General features: G+C 50.0%; 1 protein-coding gene across 7 annotated transcripts in view; it reads right to left on the bottom strand.

Annotated features, from left to right (window-relative positions):
- The window catches only part of ATXN7L1 (ataxin 7 like 1), a 237,772-nt gene that overhangs the window by 43,035 nt on the left and 177,554 nt on the right, over positions 1-17,183 (bottom strand). For all 7 annotated transcript variants that reach the window (XM_044245825.1, XM_044245826.1, XM_044245827.1 and 4 more), the window contains one exon: positions 12,165-12,387. In XM_044245825.1, coding sequence (XP_044101760.1) covers positions 12,165-12,387 — 223 coding nt within the window. The remainder of the gene's footprint in view (positions 1-12,164; positions 12,388-17,183) is intronic.

The raw sequence follows: 17,183 nt of genomic DNA, 5'->3' as shown, positions 1-17,183 counted from the left end.
TCTACCTGGCCTTGTCTGTCCTCCTCTCTCCCCAGAGCCTGGAGGAAAACCCCACCACCAGCATTGCCGCCCTGCCCCCTGGCTCTCCCCTGCCTCCACTTGGCTACCAGGCACACTGGTAGCCACGTCTGACCCTGCTGTTCCAGGTGTAGCAGGCTCCCCACGACCCAGCCCAGTCCACCACAGCTCCTGCCCTGGGGAACCCTCCGCATAACCTCGTGGGGCTCTCACTGCTCCCTGAACATGCTGCGAGCATGGCCTGGCTCTGGGCCTTTACGTGGGCTGGGCGGTGCCTTTCTCAGGTGTGCCCTCCTCCCTTCTCCGGGGGACACTCCTCCATCTGCCGGGATCCGGGTGGAGTGTTCTCCTCTCTCGCAGCACTGGCTGGTCCTTCCGAGGTGTTTGGGCCACATTCATCATGTCAAATGTCAAGGTCTCAGTTCTGTGTTTGTGGCCTGACCAGAAAATGAGCTGCTGCCTGAGGACGAGGACCTTGACCGAGTGTATACATTGCTCTGGAGTGATCCCAGGGACAGATGCATTATTGGGCGCTTCAGAAGGGCACAAGACATGGTTGATGAATGAATGACTGTTCTCAGTAAAGGTGAAGTCAGGATAAAAACCAAACCAGAGCTCCACCAGAACAAATAAATGCTTTAGGTAAGGACCAGCCCACAGCTCTCTCTCCCTGGTGCCAGAGCGACGACGAAGGTTGAGGGCTTGTCGACCCTCCCCCTGGCCTCTTACTCCTCTCACTGTCCCTTGACACTGCCACATGCCGGCCAGGAGGCTATGCTTTAACACGTGTGTCACCCTCAGGCCGGCTGGATAGGTAAGGGGCCTGGGGCTTAAAAAGGTTGTCCCAGGGCCTTCATTCAGCAAAGAGAAGGGCAGCCATGGGGCTTGACTTCCGGCAGCTCTAAGGACGGCGCCCTTGATCTTGGCACTGGCAGTGAGAGATCCGGGGGTGGGGTTCCCGCTCTGGCCATTCTCTTCATCAGGGTGCACCTGCTTCCTCCTCTCATCACTGAGCAGGCGAGAGGCTCAAAGGGGTGGGGCTACAAGGTGTGGCACAAACACAGAGGACTCGGTGGCTCCGTCACACTGTTCTCCCCCTTCCCCAGCTCTCCAAATCTCTGGTTTCCTCCCCTGGACTCTGGTCCTTTTTTCTGAGCCCTTCTGTGACTTGACAAGGTCAGTTGAGTCTAATACACAAGGAGCTGTCCATTGTCCTTATCTCAATCATCTGGAAATCCATGCAGCCTTTGAGATGTTTCGGTTCCTGTGCCTGCCTGTCCTGGAAAGGACACCATCCTCTCCCCACCCCCATCCCCAATGCTTGCATATTCTGGCCTGTCCCTCCCAATCTCTCACCAGCTATTCTTCCCACTCACTCCTTCCCTCTGGGGCCCCTTCCGGTAACCTCCACCGTCTTACTTTTCTCCCCCCTGACCCTCTGTCGCACCCCTCCTCCCTCGCCACTCAAACCTGCACCATTGGTGGTAAAAACTGGCCTTTGAACGCCCCCCTCCCCCATCTCTTGTATGAGGGGCTGGATGTGGACGTGGGATCTAGGGAGGGGCTTCTAGGCAAGGCCGTACCGACGACGTCTCAGCTCCCTCCTGACTTGGTCAAGTGCACGCCGGGACACAGGTACAGACACAGACCGGCCAGTGGTACGGGAAGCACCAAACCTTCCCCTTCTTGCCAGACTGCAAAGGGCTTCTCCTTTTTATCATCCCAGAACCACAGTTCTCCCTTCCTAGCTCTTGTCATTGGGACAGAGACAACAATTCCATGATGGAAACTGGCACTTTGATTTCTCATCAAGAACCTGAAAGGTAGGGGGCGCCTGGGTGGCTCAGTGGGTTAAAGCCTCTGCCTTCGGCTCGGGTCATGATCCCAGGGTCCTGGGATCGAGCCCCACATGGGGCTCTCTGCTCAGCCGGGAGCCTGTTTCTCTTCCTCTCTCTCTGCCTTCCTCTCTGCCTGCTTGTGATCTCTGTCAAATAAATAAATAAAAATCTTTAAAAAAAATTTTTTTAAATTAAAAAAAATAAATTAAAAAAAAAAAGATGGCTATTTATACCCGTCATTTCCTTTCGCATCAGAAAAATCTCTGTGAGGTAGAAGGAGCCGCTCTGTGTCACGGACTACTTCATTCATTCACGCATCATTCATTCATTTGGATGTCTGGGGTTTCCCAGCCTGAGTGGGAGCCCTGAGATGAGTCCCTATGTCCTCCAGGAGCCACTAATAACAAGCCGTGGTCCTGCCCCCACTTCATGCCAACACCAGGCAAGACCAGATAAGCCAGACTCATTTCTCCCATGGGGTGGGGCCCGGGCCTTTCCATATGACACTGGGAAGGGCTTCAAGAGCACGTGTACTCCCCAAACCCCCAAACCCCCACCACTCCAGGAGGCCATGCCTCCCATTCTAGGTGTCCAGAGTAGCCCTGCCTAAGGGAGGGCAGTGACCCCGTCACCCCCACCTCACTGTCAGGCATGCCCAGGAGGCCAGGGAGCCTGCTGATTGTTCTCTTGCTCTGGCTCATCCTCTTTCTGGGGCGGCAGGCTCATCTCCTGCATTTTTAATAGCTGGGCATATTCAGCATTCATCACACACATGTGGGTGGATCAGGCCCAAAAGAAGGCAACAAGCCACGCGAGGAGGGAAGCCTCACCCGCTCCTGCCCACACCAACAGGTTTGCAGGTGTAAGTGTCCCTGCGGCTCCCTTCCTGGCCCCGGGTGGCCAGAGAGACAGCAGAAGGGAAAGTCAGACGGGCCGACCTGGTTCACTAGGCAGGGCGAGCCCCCTGGCTGAGCAGGGGGCTCAGAAGTAAAGGCTGCAATGTTCATTTTAGCTCAAAAGAGCCGAACAGCCATAATTCCCTCTCGACGTCCACCTAGGGACAGAATCATCTTGCCACTATCCCTCGGCCTTTCTGGGCTCGGTGGACATCGAGAGGGTGAGGTGACACAGTATTCCCCCACCGCTGGCCCCCTGAGGGCAGGGCACTGGTGGAGGGGGGATCTGGGCGGTGCTGAACGGGGGCTGTGGTGGCGTAGGGACGCCCCCTTTCTCCCTTTCTTCTAATGCAGAGTTATTTTTTAACCTCCCAGCCACAAAAGGGAGAAAACAACACACCCGAAGGCCCTTTAACCTTGAGTGAGATACCGGGAGGTCAGCCTGAACTCAGGAGTGGTGGTTTTTATTGCCGTACATGGGGATTTGAGCTACTTGGAAAAGGGGGCCCCTCAACTCCTGTTAAGTCTAATCTAAAGGCCATGCTCCATCACCTGCACGCAAGTCTTATGCTTTCCTAACCTTTAGGGGCTGCGGCAGAACTGCTTTGGGGCAGGGGATCCTTGGCACGGCCTGCCTGCGTCCACCAGGCCCATCCCCACCTCACACCTAGCGGCAGCTGGCTAAACCAGGCTGGGCAAACGTGCCTTCCACCCTGAAATCTGTCAGCTCCTGCAGGGAGCGTGATGTCACAGAGATGTCAGGAGCCACGGTCACGCACCTGTGAATCAAGGAACCAGAGGGCCCCACACAGGGTCGCCTGGCCTAGGTGCCCAGATCTGTGCGATGCAGCAACCACTAGCTGTTTGTGGCTAGTGAGCACTTAAAAAAAAAAAAAAGATTTTATTTGTTAGAGAGAGAGAGAGAAAGTGAGCACAAGCAGGGGGAACGGCAGAGGCAGGGGGGAAGCAAGCTCCCCGCTGAGCAAGGAGCCCGATGCGGAGATCGATCCCAAGACCCTGGGATCATGACCTGAGCTGAAGGCAGATGTGTAACCCACTGAGCCACCCAGGCATCCCATTATAGAGTATTTTAAAAAGGGCTGAGGAACTGAATTTTAAATTTTATTCAATCTGAGGAACTTGATTCAGTTATTAGAAAATGCTTCAGTATGTTGGAACAACCTGGGTATGTGAATTCATATTTTATAATCTCTAGTTGTTTACGAAGTCTGAATATAGCGTTAAGTATTTAAGATGAAAACGCACTGCCCAAATTGAGTGTACGTTAAGTGTAAAATACAGGCTCTCAAAGACTTGGTAGAGAAAACAAAAAAGAATGAAAATGATCCCACTGATATGTTAAAATTAGAAGACTGTGGATACATTAGGATAAATAAAATACACTGTTAAAAATTGTGATCTTTTGGGGTGCCTGGGTGGCTCAGTGGGTTACGCCTCTGCCTTCGGCTCAGGTCACGATCTCAGGGTCCTGGGATCGAGCCCCACATTGGGCTCTCTGCTCAGCAGGGAGCCTGTTTCCTCCTCTCTGTCTCAAATAAATAAAATCTTAAAAAAAAAAAAATTGTCATCTTTTCACTTTCTCCACCATGGCTACTAGAAAGTTTACCACTCCACGTGTGTCACACATTATATTTCCACTGGAGAATGCCAGTCCAAACAGTTGTAGGTAAAAGGTTAACTGTCTTCAAGAACAGAAATCTTACAAACCCTTTCAATGGTCAGATCAATTTCATTCAATTCAACAAATATTTACCGACAAGGGGACCAAGTTGGACGAGTGTGAGGCCTGGCACTTACTACGGAGCAGAAGGAGTGGCAGGAGGTCTAACCTGGAGCAGACCCTGGACAGAGTTGCAGGAGAGCTAGACATGAAGTGCTGTGGGAATTAAAAGATGTCAGCGTATCGGGGGCCTGCAGGGCGGAAGCCGGTGAGGCACAGGGTTCACGGAGAAGGTGGCCGGGCGGACAGGCAGTGAGCGCGCTGAGGATCTGGACCAGGAAAGAAGGGCCAGGATGTCGTGGGAAGAATCTCAGCTCAGCTGTCCTTCTCTCCTCAGACCCTCTTCCCTCGCACACCCCCCACCCCCTCACCATCCTCGGCCCTTGACCCCTGCTCCTCTCAAGACACACAAGCTTCCCTGGAGGACCCATCTGTACCTCCAGCCTCCACGCCTGTGTCTACACTGATGACTCTCACAGCTCCATTCCCAGCCCACGCCGCTCTCCTAACCTCTGGGTCCCCACATCCAACGCCACCAACTGGACATCTCTATGTGGATGTTTTAGTGCATTTCGCTTGGTCGCAATTCGCACACGCTGCGTCGAACAAGTCTTTCGGTGCCATTTTCCCAATAGCCACCTGCTTACTTTGTGTCTCTGTGTCACGTTTTGGTAATTCTTGCAGTAGTTCAAACTTTTCATTATTATGATGGTTGTTATGGGCGATCTTTTTTTTTTTTTTAAAGATTTTACTTATTTATTTGACAGAGAGAAATCACAAGTAGATGGAGAGGCAGGCAGAGAGAGAGAGAGGGAAGCAGTCTCCCCGCTGAGCAGAGAGCCCGACGCGGGACTCGATCCCAGGACCCCGAGATCATGACCCGAGCCGAAGGCAGCGGCCGATCTTTGATGTGACTATTGTAATCATTGCTTCGGGGCGCCGCAAACCGCATCCATATAAGACCACATCGTATAAGACCACAGATGCAGCTGAGCAACAAGCGTATTCGGATGGCTCCCCTGACCATTCATTCTCAGCCGTTCTCGGGCTCTCTCCCTCTCCTCGGGCCTCCCCGATTCGCTGAGACACAACAGTCTTGAGATCAGCCCAGTGACTAACCCCACAACAGCCTGTAAGTGTTCAAGGGGTAAAAAGAGGCACTCATCTCCCACTTTAAACTGAAAGCTAGAAATTCTTTAGCGTAGCAAGGAAGGCATGTTGAAAGCCGAGACAGGCCAAAAGCTTGCACCGGATAGCCAAGCTGTGAATGCAAAGGAAAAATTACTGAAGGAAATTAAAAGTGCTCCTCCAGAGAACACATGAATGATAAGAAAGCCAAACAGCCTTACTGCTGACAAATGGAGAACATTTTAGGGGTCATGGATATGGACAGTGATAGGGACAGAAGATCAAACCAGCCACAACTCTCCCTTAAGCCAGAGCCTAATCAAGAGCAAGGCCCTAACTCTTCAATTCCTTGAAGGCTGAGAGAGGAGACGAAGTAAGAGAAGACAAGTCGGAAGCGAGCAGAGGTTGGTTCATGAGGTTTAAGGAAAGAAGGTGTCTCTAGAATGTAAGAGAGCAAGGTGAAGCAGAAGGTGCTGATGGAGAAGCTACAAGTTCTTCCAGAAGATCTAGCTCAGATCATGAATGAAGGCGGCTGCACTGAACGAGAGGTTTTCAGTGTAGGGGAAACAGCCTCCTACTGGGAGAAGATGCCATCTTCTGGGACTTTCATGGCTACAGACAGGTCAATGCCTACCTTCAAAGCTTCAAAGGACAGGCTGGCTCTCCCGATAGGCACCTGGGGACTTTAGGTTCTACCTAATGCTCATTTACGAGTCCAAAAATCTTGGGGCCCTTAAGAATGACACTAGATCAACTCTGCCTATAGCTCTCTAAATGAAACACCGAAGCCTGCCTGACACCACATCTGTCTACAACATGGTTTATTGAAACTTTTCAGCCCATTGTGGAGACCTACCGCTCAGAAAATTAAAAAAAAAAAAAAAAAAAAAAAAAAGATTCCTTTTAAAATACAACTGCTAGGGGTCCCTGGGTGGCTCAGGGGGTTAAGCCTCTGCCCTGGGCTTGGGTCATGATCCCAGGGTTCTGGGATCAAGCCCCGCATGGGGCTCTCTGCTCAGCAAGGAGCCTGCTTCCTTTTCTTTCTCTCTCTCTCTGCCTCCTTGTGATCTCTGTCAAATAAATAAACAAAATCTTTAATAAAAAAATATAAAGTTAAAAAAAAATAAAATACGACTGCTCGTTGACAATGAACTTGGTCACTCAAGAGCTCCGATGGAGAAGGACGCCGCGATTTGTGTTGTTCTCATGCCTGCGAACACGGCGTCTGGTTCTGCGGCCCATGGACCGGGGAAGCACCTTGAGTTTCAAGTCTTACTACTGAAGAAATACCTTTCCCTTAAGGCTGTAACTGCCTCCGATTGTGATTCCTCTGAGGGGTCTGGGCCAAATGAACTAAAAATCTTCTGGGAAGGATTCACCATTCTAGATGCCATGAAGAGGGGTTCGAGGCTCCGGTGGAAAAAGTAGCTACAGGAGGGTGGAAACAGCCAGAGAATTAGGGTGAGAAGTGCAGTCTGAAGACGTGGCTGAATGTTACGATCTTGCGCTAGAACTTGAACGGAGGAGGGGTCGCTCCTGATGGAGGAGCCAGGGAAGTGGTTTCCAGAGAAGGAATCTACTCCTGGAGAGGATGCTGCGAAGACCGTGGAAATGACAGCAAAGGATTGAGAATACAGCAGAAACCTAGTGGATAAAGCAGTGTTTGAGAGGATGGTCTCCGGGGTTGAAAGGAATTCTGGCGACTGGGGGTAAAATGCTCTTGAGCATCACTGTACGCTACAGAAAAATCCCTCTTGAAAGGAGAAATCAACCAATGTGGCAAATGTCATTGTTGTCTTACTTTAAAAACTTGTCACAGCCACTCCAGGCTCCAGCAACCGACACCCCCATCAGTCAGCAGCCATCCACACGAGCAAGACCTTCTGCCAGCAAAAACATTACGACGCCCCGAAAGCTCAGACGACGGTGAGCACTTTTCATAGCAATGAAGTAGTTTTATGTATTTATGTATTTATTTATTTGAGAGAGAGACAGAGATAGGGAGCAGGGAGGGGAGGGAGAAGCAAGCCCCCAACTGAGCAGGGAGCTGGATGCAGGGCTTGATCCCAGGACCCTGGGATCATGACCTGAGCCCAAGACAGATGGTTAACTGACTGAACCACCCAGGTACCCCACAATAAAGTATTTTTAAATTAGGTGTGGGGCGCCTGGGAGGCTCAGTCAGTTAAGCATCTGCCTTTGGCTCAGGTCAAGATCTCAGGGTTCTGGGATCGAGCCCCACATCGGGCTCCCTGCTTGACGGGAAGCCTGCTTCCCCCTCTCCCACTCCCCCTGCTTGTGTTCTCTCTCTTGCTGTATTTTTCTCTGTCAAATAAATAAATAAAATCTTTTAAAATACATCCATCCATCCATACGTAAGGTGAATACACTATTTCTTAACGACAATGCTGTTGCACACTTAACAGATTACAGTGTAGTGTATACATAACTTTTATATACACCAGGAAACCCAAAATTCACAGGACTTGCTTTACTGCGCTATTTACTTTATCGCGGTGGTCTGGACAGGAACCTGCACATCTCCGAGGTGTCTGGACTTCACACGCATGGGCTTCCCAGTTTAATCCCGCCTTTCCTTCCCACCCTAAACCCTGGCCCTTCCTATCCTCCTCAAGAGACAGCAGCAGGACCAGGCAGCCCGCTATACCGGCCCGGGAGGACAGCGGCATCCTGCTCTTCTCACGTACTCCAAGCCCTGCGTGCAATGAGCGCTGAGGTCCTGTGGTGGTTTTCTGCCCGCTGTTTCTCCTACCTGGCCTTTTTTGCACACGCCGGCGCCGCTGCCTGCCTGCAGAATGTCCCCGCACCTCACCCGGGATATTCAAAGCTCCCTCACTGTTCTTGCTGCTTTCCGAGTGGCGCCTCAAGCCATCCTTCACACAGCCGGCAGGGGGCTCCACCACCTCGGAAAGCTGCTGTAGTGGGGGGCGCCGGAGGGGGCAGAGGGAGGGAAAATCCCAAACAGGCTCTGCGCTCAACACAGAGCCCCACGCAGGCTCGACCTCACCACCCTGAGTTCGTGACCTGAGCCAAGATCAGGAGTCGAAGGCTTAACCACCGGAGCCACCCAGGCCCCTAGAAGCTGATCCTTTAGCAGCTCCGGGCAGCCTTCCGGAAGTCCAAATCCCTGAATTTAGCACACAGAGCGGAACTTCATAATATGGCCCTGCCCACCTACCCAGGTTCACCTCCCCCCTCTCCCCACGTGCAGCTACCCCTGTGCAGTCCATTCCCTTTGCCTGGGACCCTCTTCCCACTTTCTTAAAAAAAAGTTCAAAAAAAACCAAAACATGTTGGTAAAATAGATAAAACATTCATTATTTGAATCTAGTTTTCTTTTTCTAGATGATTCCTATTTATCCTTCAAATTCAGCTCTAGGGTGACCCCTTCTGAAAAACCCTTCCTGAGTCCTCAGACTGGGGTAGGTGCCCATCTTTTGTTCTACCAGTATCTTAGTTCTTAACACGTTGTACTCTGTTAGCATCTGTCTCTTTTTATTACACACTCCCTAAGAGAGTCTGTGTCTTTTTTTTTTTTTTTTAAGATTTTATTTATTTGAGAGAGAGGGAGCATGCACAAGAGCATATAAGCTGGCGTGGGGGAAGTGGCAGAGGAAGAGGGAGAAGCAGACTCCCCACTGAGCTTGGAGCCTAACACAGGGCTCAATCCCAGGACCCTGAGATCATGACCTAAGCCGAAGGCAGATACTTAATGACTGAGCCACTGAGGCAGTCTGAGAGTCTTTGTCTTATTTAATTTTGCATCCCTATGGCTACAGTGTGCAGTTGTACAGGTTATGCACTGCCCAGGATTTCTGCTTGAGGAAGTGAGTAGGGGATGAAGACAGTTAGCCAACAGTGCACTCTGGGACAGGGCTGTATCCAAGCTTTTTTCTATTTGCACAAAGATGTCATAGAGGACATCAGGGGCCCCCCATATATACCTTATATATAGGCCTCGTTACAGAATTGGCACACAGTATTATAGTAGGTGCTTATTAAATGTTAAATTGAGTAACGACAGATGGATGGATATTCTAGAAAGGTACCAAAGAAAGACACAGTGGGGAAGCTTGGGGCCAGTTTGTAGAGGGTCTAACCCTTAGTTGAGAAGGCAATGAGGAAGCTTTGAAAATTTTTGAGATGACTGTGACTTAGACTCACAAACTACTCAGGCTTGAAAAGGAGACTCAGAGAAGTGAAGTGACTTGTTCAAGGTCACACAGAACATTCCTGGCTGAGCCCGGACTTGAACTGGCTTCTCTCGCCCCCAGCTCCCTGCTGGCTCTTTCACACTGCTCTCCAGGGAAGCCTGCCAGAACCAAGGCAGAGTCCTCCGAGTCTCCAAGAAAAGTCTTCCCAGCCTTCCTGACACACTCCTGGCAATGGAGGGTTGGGGGCCGATAGCTCGGCTAGAGGCCAGGGAGAAAGCCTCCTGCATAGCCCACCCCTTGTCAGTCTTCAGGTCTGCCTCCTTGAAGGTGGGCAATCACCAGCCAGGTTTCCGCTCTTCACACAAGACGAGTGCTCTAATGTCTGGAGCTTCTTTTTCCCTAAGAAGGATTTCCCTCCTTGCAATCCTTCTGGCTGCTCTTCTGTGGGCCCTGGCCAATGTTCTCAGCGACTTCCAGAACCACCCTGCTTGGGCTGATGGGTCTGGCCCACAGCGGTCCACATGAGGGCATGTGGCATTGGTCTGAATGGAGTGTGGGGCCTGATCTAACCCAGCGGTCTCCCTGAGGAGACGTCTTGGACGTCTTAGAGCATGTCTCATGCCGCTGGGACGTCTATCATCGGTGGTCCATTGTGTTCATGTTATGATCTTCAGTGACCCTCGATTTTCCTTCTGGCTCCTTCCTCCCGGGCCCCTGGTCTAGCTCTCTCCAGTGGTTTCTCAGTACTCTGGACTCTGAAGAAAGGACTTGATCCTTTTCCATTTTCAACTTCATTTCTCTAGTTTTGCAGAGAGATTTGACTTCCCAACCTTTGTCACCATTTAGAGGAGCTCTGACCTTTGGCACAGATGACAATGAGGATGGTAACATTATCCTCCCAGTATATCAAATGCGTGCTCCTCTCCAGACATTGCACTTGCTGCCTTTATAAAAATTAGCTCACTAGAGCCTCACAGCAATTCCACAGGGTAGAGCTCTCAGTAGCCCCATTTTACAGATGAGGAAAACTGAGGCACACTGGATGGAACAACTTGCCCAGGGTCACCCAGCTGAGATCTGGACAGGGGCAGTGATGGCCAGAGTGTGCATGTGCTTATCAAGACACCTGAGGCTGCTGAGGTCACGGATACAAGGGAGGGTGTATCAACCAATGTGGCAAATGTCATTTGAGCAAGCGGGTCCAGGGGCCACCCACCGTCACTCTCAGGGTCCAGGGGCCACCCACCGTCACTCTCAGGCTGGGCCTTCCCTAACCTGCTCCATCCTCCTACAGGATGGCCCTGGGATCCTAACAAGCAGAGAGAACAAAGCCTGCCCACGAGACCCACCTGGATGACAGGTAACTCCCCTCCTTGACAGCTGTGTCTAAACCTTTCCACTCTATCACAAGAGGCTCTCTAATTGATCTGGCATAATTAGCTCTTTACAAAGTCATCATAATTTCCAGTGAGCGGTGACAAACTAATTGATGGATGATTTTAGTCCACAGCTTTACTAGGTATGAACTTAAGTGTAATTAACTATCATTAATTAACAGAACACTTTTTCTCTTTAAATATACAAATGAGGCAGGCTCCACACTTATCCCTCGTCTGCCTCCACGATGCCTGAACGAGAAGGTTAGAGGCTCTGTCAGAAGCCAGTCCCTTAAATGTTTCACGTTGGGGCTGTCCGAATTTGAAGACGTTCGCCCCCTGCCTCCTGTCCTCCTTTCCATGTCTCGTTTCCTATCTGTCCACTCCACAGGTGACCTTTCCCTGACTTTTGGGTAAAGACTGAGATAAAAACAAAACAAAACGAACCCAGAGCCTCTGATTCTCCACAGTCACTTGCAACCAGCCCTCTCCCACCCCTCAAAGGGGTGACGTTCTCTTTGGATTTCCTCTTTTCCTTTCAGTGGTCAACTCCCCATTACCTGCCTCTGTGGGCTGCTATCCGGGAGCGGAGGCTCGGTGGGGGGCCCGCCTCATAGGGCCTCACTCCCCGCTGGGCAAACTGTCCCTGCTTTTGATTATTTTCATCAGTGCTTCTCTTCACTGGGGCGGAAAATTGAGACGACCGCCTCACTGAGGAATACTTCCCTGGCACTCTGTTCTTAGACACGGCTTGGCTCAGCTCTCAGGGACAGAAAGCCTTCCCCTGTCAGGCATGCGTTGCCTTAAGGCCCCGTGTGCCCTTTCGGGATTTAGGTTTCTCGTCCCTAGTCCCGTCATTCTGGTTTTCTGCCCTTCCCTCCTCATTCCCCAAATTCCTGGACAAATCCCAGGAACAAAGCCAGAGGGTAAACACCGTTTCCTGCGGTGACCCAGGACAGACCGCTGCCGGGCTGCCAGCGCCCGACACTCACCATGGTTTGTCCCTTGATCCTTTTGCAGAAAAGACCGTGTGCTGTTTGCTGCTGGAGGTAAGGAGATTGTCTTTGGGCGTTTTGAATGGCTTTGAGGTGCTGCTGGCAGAGTTCTGGCCGCTGAGACAGGCTTTAGTTTTCACCTGTACTAACGATGTCCTGGAATTGGAGGGTGGAGATGCCGGAGAGGGAGAAGGCCTACACATTGACCCGTGTCTTCTCTCTGCGGAGGAAGAAAGAAGAGAACTCAGCACATCACGGGTAGCAGGCGAGCCCCACACGCTCACGCACACTCAAATACACAAGAGGCAAAAAGAAAAGCGTCTATCTTGCAGGGTTGGGACCCCAAAGCCCCAGCTCTGACTACGTTCTGTCTGGACATCTGCTCCTATCCCACCAACGAGGAGTGACGACGTTTTGAATGTTTCTATCAAATGGCACGTTCAACGAATACCCGGCTTCTCAAGGAGGCGTCCACTGGGCTTGCTTTCTGCAAAACCAGCCCCAAAGGACTAGCAGAGAACCAGGTGTTCCCAGAACACCATGGGGCAACCATACAGCCCAAGTGATCCCCAGACAGCTCCTCGGAGGCCACAAGGTCCCTCGGCAGCGGATAGAGCAGGGCTCTCAAGAGAACAAATAGGAAATTCTTGAACCTGACCCCCTCCCCACCCCAACCCCCAGCAGGAGCATGAAGGTCAGAAGGACCAGGAGGGCTGAATGAAAGGGTCATTGAATGCCAGGAAGTGGCCTGGCTTCTGTCCACGTGCCCCTGCGGCCTCTCCAGGGCTCACTGAGGGCCAGGCCCCAGCTGCTGGCCTCGGACCCACAGAAGGACATCCGTGCTTGAGGGAGAAGTCACAGATATGGGGCTGGGTCTAGGCGGATGGGCACAGCTTCCTGAGGTTCTACAGAAAATACTAGCGTTCTCGGCAGATATGCCTCCCTTGTTCTCCCATTGGCAGCCCGTGTGGTCTCGACTCACTGGGCAGGATGGGGATGCTGACCAGGATGACAGGTGCACGACGTAAAGTCCTTAACTGTTGCAGGGTAACAGGTCTGATCCACGCTAGGGAACCCCCTCTCAAGAAAAACGTGCACTTATACACGCACGAAAACTTCGTACACAATTATGGGAAGGAATCCTGGACCTCCAAAAGACAAAGGCTCTGAAATCTTAAGTTCCTTCTGGCTCTCTGGGGCCCCCATACAGTGGGGGGGGGCTGTTCGTTCAAGTGCTGAATAAATAAAGAAAATTACATCAGCCGTCCCGATGTGGGGCACCCGCCCGGCTCAGTCGGTGGGGCACGCGACTCTTGATCTTGGGGTTGTAAGTTCAAGCCCCACCCTGGGGGTCGACATTACTTAAAAAATAACCCCCCCCCAAAAAAAGATGTCCTGATGGGAAGAACTAGATATCACAGATCTGGAAATCTGGGTTGAACGTGACAATGAACAAGATGGGAGCTGAAAATGACAGTCCATGTTGTCCCTCCATCTCCAAGCTGGGTATCAGGCTTTTCTCATGAGTGAGACATTTCTGGCAGTTAAGTTATTCCGGGTACCTGACCTAGGAGGAGAAAGCCAAGTTCACTTGGTGATCAGGAATGGGCTCTTGGGGGTTTCTCTGAGTTCCCTCACACTGATGGGCTGCCACACTGTCTCATGCAGACTCTCTCTCGTCCTCTGATGAAGTGGGGCCTGGGGGAGAAGCGGATTTTCGAGCACCATCTGATTGTTGAGGGTACTTCTGCCTGACCACTGCATGTAGGTTGCCTATACTCAGGAACTTTCCTGGGTAGTTTTTCTTCATTGAGTCAGAGCAGACCCTCCATCCACGCTTCGGTCCCAGAACCATTCTGCTGTAGGTTTTACAAACCAAGAGCTGGTCCCAGGGCATCTGTTTTGAAGTGGTGGGAGAACCCTGGGCTGCGAGCCAGGGACCGAGTCTCTGACTCCAGCCACCCTGCAGTCCTGGGCCTGGAGTCTGCCACTCGAGCAGGCTCAGTCTCCGTGTCTTTATCTGTAAATGAAGAGGGTCCCTAGCTGGCTTCTAAGGTCTCTTGCCTCTCCATTACCATAAATACAAGGATACTAACACCTGCTGCTTCTCTCCTCATCCCTCATGATTCCCGAATATTATGGCAATAATTACTGCTGAAGTATTGAAATATTTTACTCAGGCAGGGTCTTCCTTGGAGGAATTCATCCTTTGTGAAATTGGACTGGCCTTTACAACCCCTGCGAGACAGGCAGGAAGCAGCCAGGCGTCTCCACCCTCCTCATGGCTGACTGGTCAAAGAAGACCCAGAGCGGCGAGGTGACTCGCCAAGGTCAGGGCCAATGGCTACGCGAGGAATGGGCCTCTGTGCCGTGTGCAGGGGGCCGAGTGGCTTCTCAGGAAGACAGGAAATGGGATGTACTGCGAGCAAGATTTGGAGCCAGGAAATTAGGAAGTGCAGGACTCAGAATCACAGAAGATCTGAACTGGATCGAAAGTCAGCGGTCCGAACTCCGTGCTGATGGACGAGGCTACAGGGGCTATCGGTTACCAGCCTGCAGGGCGAAGCCAGTTGGGGGCCACGCCAAGACCAGAACCAAGTCTTCTCACTTCAAATCCATAGTTCCTGCTGCCCTTCCGGAGGTTTCCAGAATGAAAATACAACTCTGATGTTTACCACCACTGTTTTGACATTTTTGACATTTTCATTTACTCACTTGCTGATCACTTGCTCAAGCTGACACAGTGGCGTTGGGTGGGGGGGTGGGGGGAGAGGATGTGCAGAAATAGTTCTCAGCTCTGGGAGAGAGGTGGGCTTTGATAACGAAGAGAAATTCTGTTTTGCTAAACTAAGAGTTAAAAATAATACAAGTAAATGGAGAGAGACAAATACCATATGATCTCACTCATATGTGGAATTTAAGAAACGAAACAAAATAAAAAACCAAAAAACAGACTCTTAACTAGGGAAAACAAACTAATGGTTGCCAGAGGGGAGGTGGGCGGGGGGGGGGATGGGGGAAATAGGTGATGGGGATTAAGATTAAGAGTATACTTGGTTAAGATTAAGAGTATATCCCGGGGGGCTCAATCGATGAAGTGTTCATCGCTTGACTTCAGCTCAGGACGCTGAGATAGAGCCCAGTGCTGGGCTCTGTGCTGTGCGTGGAGCCTGCCTACAATTCTTTCTCTCCCTCCCACTCTGCTCCTCACCTAACTCGCGTGCCCTATTAAAAAAACCAAAAAGAGTACACTTGTCCTGATAAGCAGGGGGTAACGTACAGAATGGTTGAATCACTATATTGTGCACCTGAAACTAATATAACACTGTATGTTATCTCTACTAGAATTATAGCTTTTAAATAATAATAATAATAATAGTAAACAAAGATAAATCACAAGAAAGGGTGTGATTAAGGACAAAATGAATGAGCCACACCAATGATTCTAAAATCACCTTCTCAGGGAACTCTGTTTAGTGACCCAGCCAACACGTTCCACTCCTGAATTCACAGAAAAAAAAGAAATCAACAGATCCGCTTATTTCTTGGTTTTTAGTTCCATAAATTCTCCTCAAATGACCAATTAGAAGAACAAGTTGTAAAGGAGAGAATTACTCATCAAAACCTGAAGATAGCCCTTTACCCTTAAATTTTTTAAAAATGTGTGATTTTGAATTGTAATAAACAGATTAAAGCAGTGTTTCCTATTGAACTATTCCTTATTGTTCAGACAGGAGTAAATGTATCACTCTTTCAAGGTCCCCCACAAAGAGACCCGTACTTCTGTCCCCTGAGCTTCGAGAACAAGCTTGGCGGCCACTGGTACGAGCGAGAAACGCTGTGTACGGATTTAAAGTGGGGAGCCCAGGTCACAGTGATCAGAGCCTCCCTTAGGAGGCGAGCTGCACACTTCACTCGGCGAAGCTTTTGAAAATGGGGAGAACTGATGTCCTGGGTAGCGCGGAGTGAGTAGATTTTTCAGAAAGATCCAATTCCTATTCAATCGGTGTTTTCTCTAGTCTGGGATGATCCGCCCGTGCAGAACTCACATGGTTTTGTCTTTTGGTGGAGAGGTGGGTGGGCTGCTGATAGAGGCAGACGGGGTCCCGGTTTCTCGTAAAAAGGTACTCTGTGCGGGGGCAATGTCCTTGGGTAAAGCATTCCAGATTTATGACAATCATTCTGACACGAGTCCTCACCTACCCTGGGCTTATATTTTTCTGTTTTGCTCAAGGGACAGCCCAAGGTAGATCCTTATAATTATATTTATTCTAGCTGCCCTGCCCAGGAAGAGTTGATAGAACACTGAATTTTTTATTCACTATTAAAATACATTATAGACTTTTACAATTTTTTTAGAGAAAAATTCTTTTTCTCCAATTTTTCTTTCTTTCTTTCTTTCTTTTTTTAAAGATTTTATTTATTTATTTGACGGAGAGATCACAAGTAGGCAGAGAGGCAGGCAGAGAGAGAGTGGGAAGAACAGGCTCCTCGCTAAGCAGAGAGCCTGACGCGGGGCTCCATCCCAGGACCCTGAGATCATGACATGAGCCGAAGGCAGAGTCTTAACGAACTGAGCCACCCAGGCGCCCCTCTTTCTTTGTTAATGTAAATAGATGCGTTAGCAAAACGGCAATTAATTGCTGTTTTGGATTATTCTTTTTCAAATACCGTTATTCTATTTATACCCTACTGATTCTCATATACCGGTCACCGGTCACTTAAAATGGTTAGGTAACAGTCAATCATTGCTCTATATTATTGAGCCACTTTTTAAGCCATGTGCTTACTATCTGGTTTTTTGGTTTTCTTTTTTGACTTTAAAAAAATAGTAATTTATTTAAAAAGTGTTTTAGGATTATTTCTTTGAGGGATCGTTTCCAAAGCAAAAGACTGCAACAGTTCATCGCTCTTATGACGCGTTTCTTTCTGGACAGAAAGACCAAACCCATCTACTGTGCTAAAGCTAAATACGAATAATAAAATAAATAAATAAATAAATAAATATTGCACTTA

This window comes from Neovison vison, chromosome 4 (assembly GCF_020171115.1).
Source record: "Neovison vison isolate M4711 chromosome 4, ASM_NN_V1, whole genome shotgun sequence".
In the NCBI taxonomy this organism is placed as follows: Eukaryota; Metazoa; Chordata; class Mammalia; order Carnivora; family Mustelidae; genus Neogale; species Neogale vison.
This window is presented reverse-complemented; position numbering and strand designations above follow the sequence as displayed.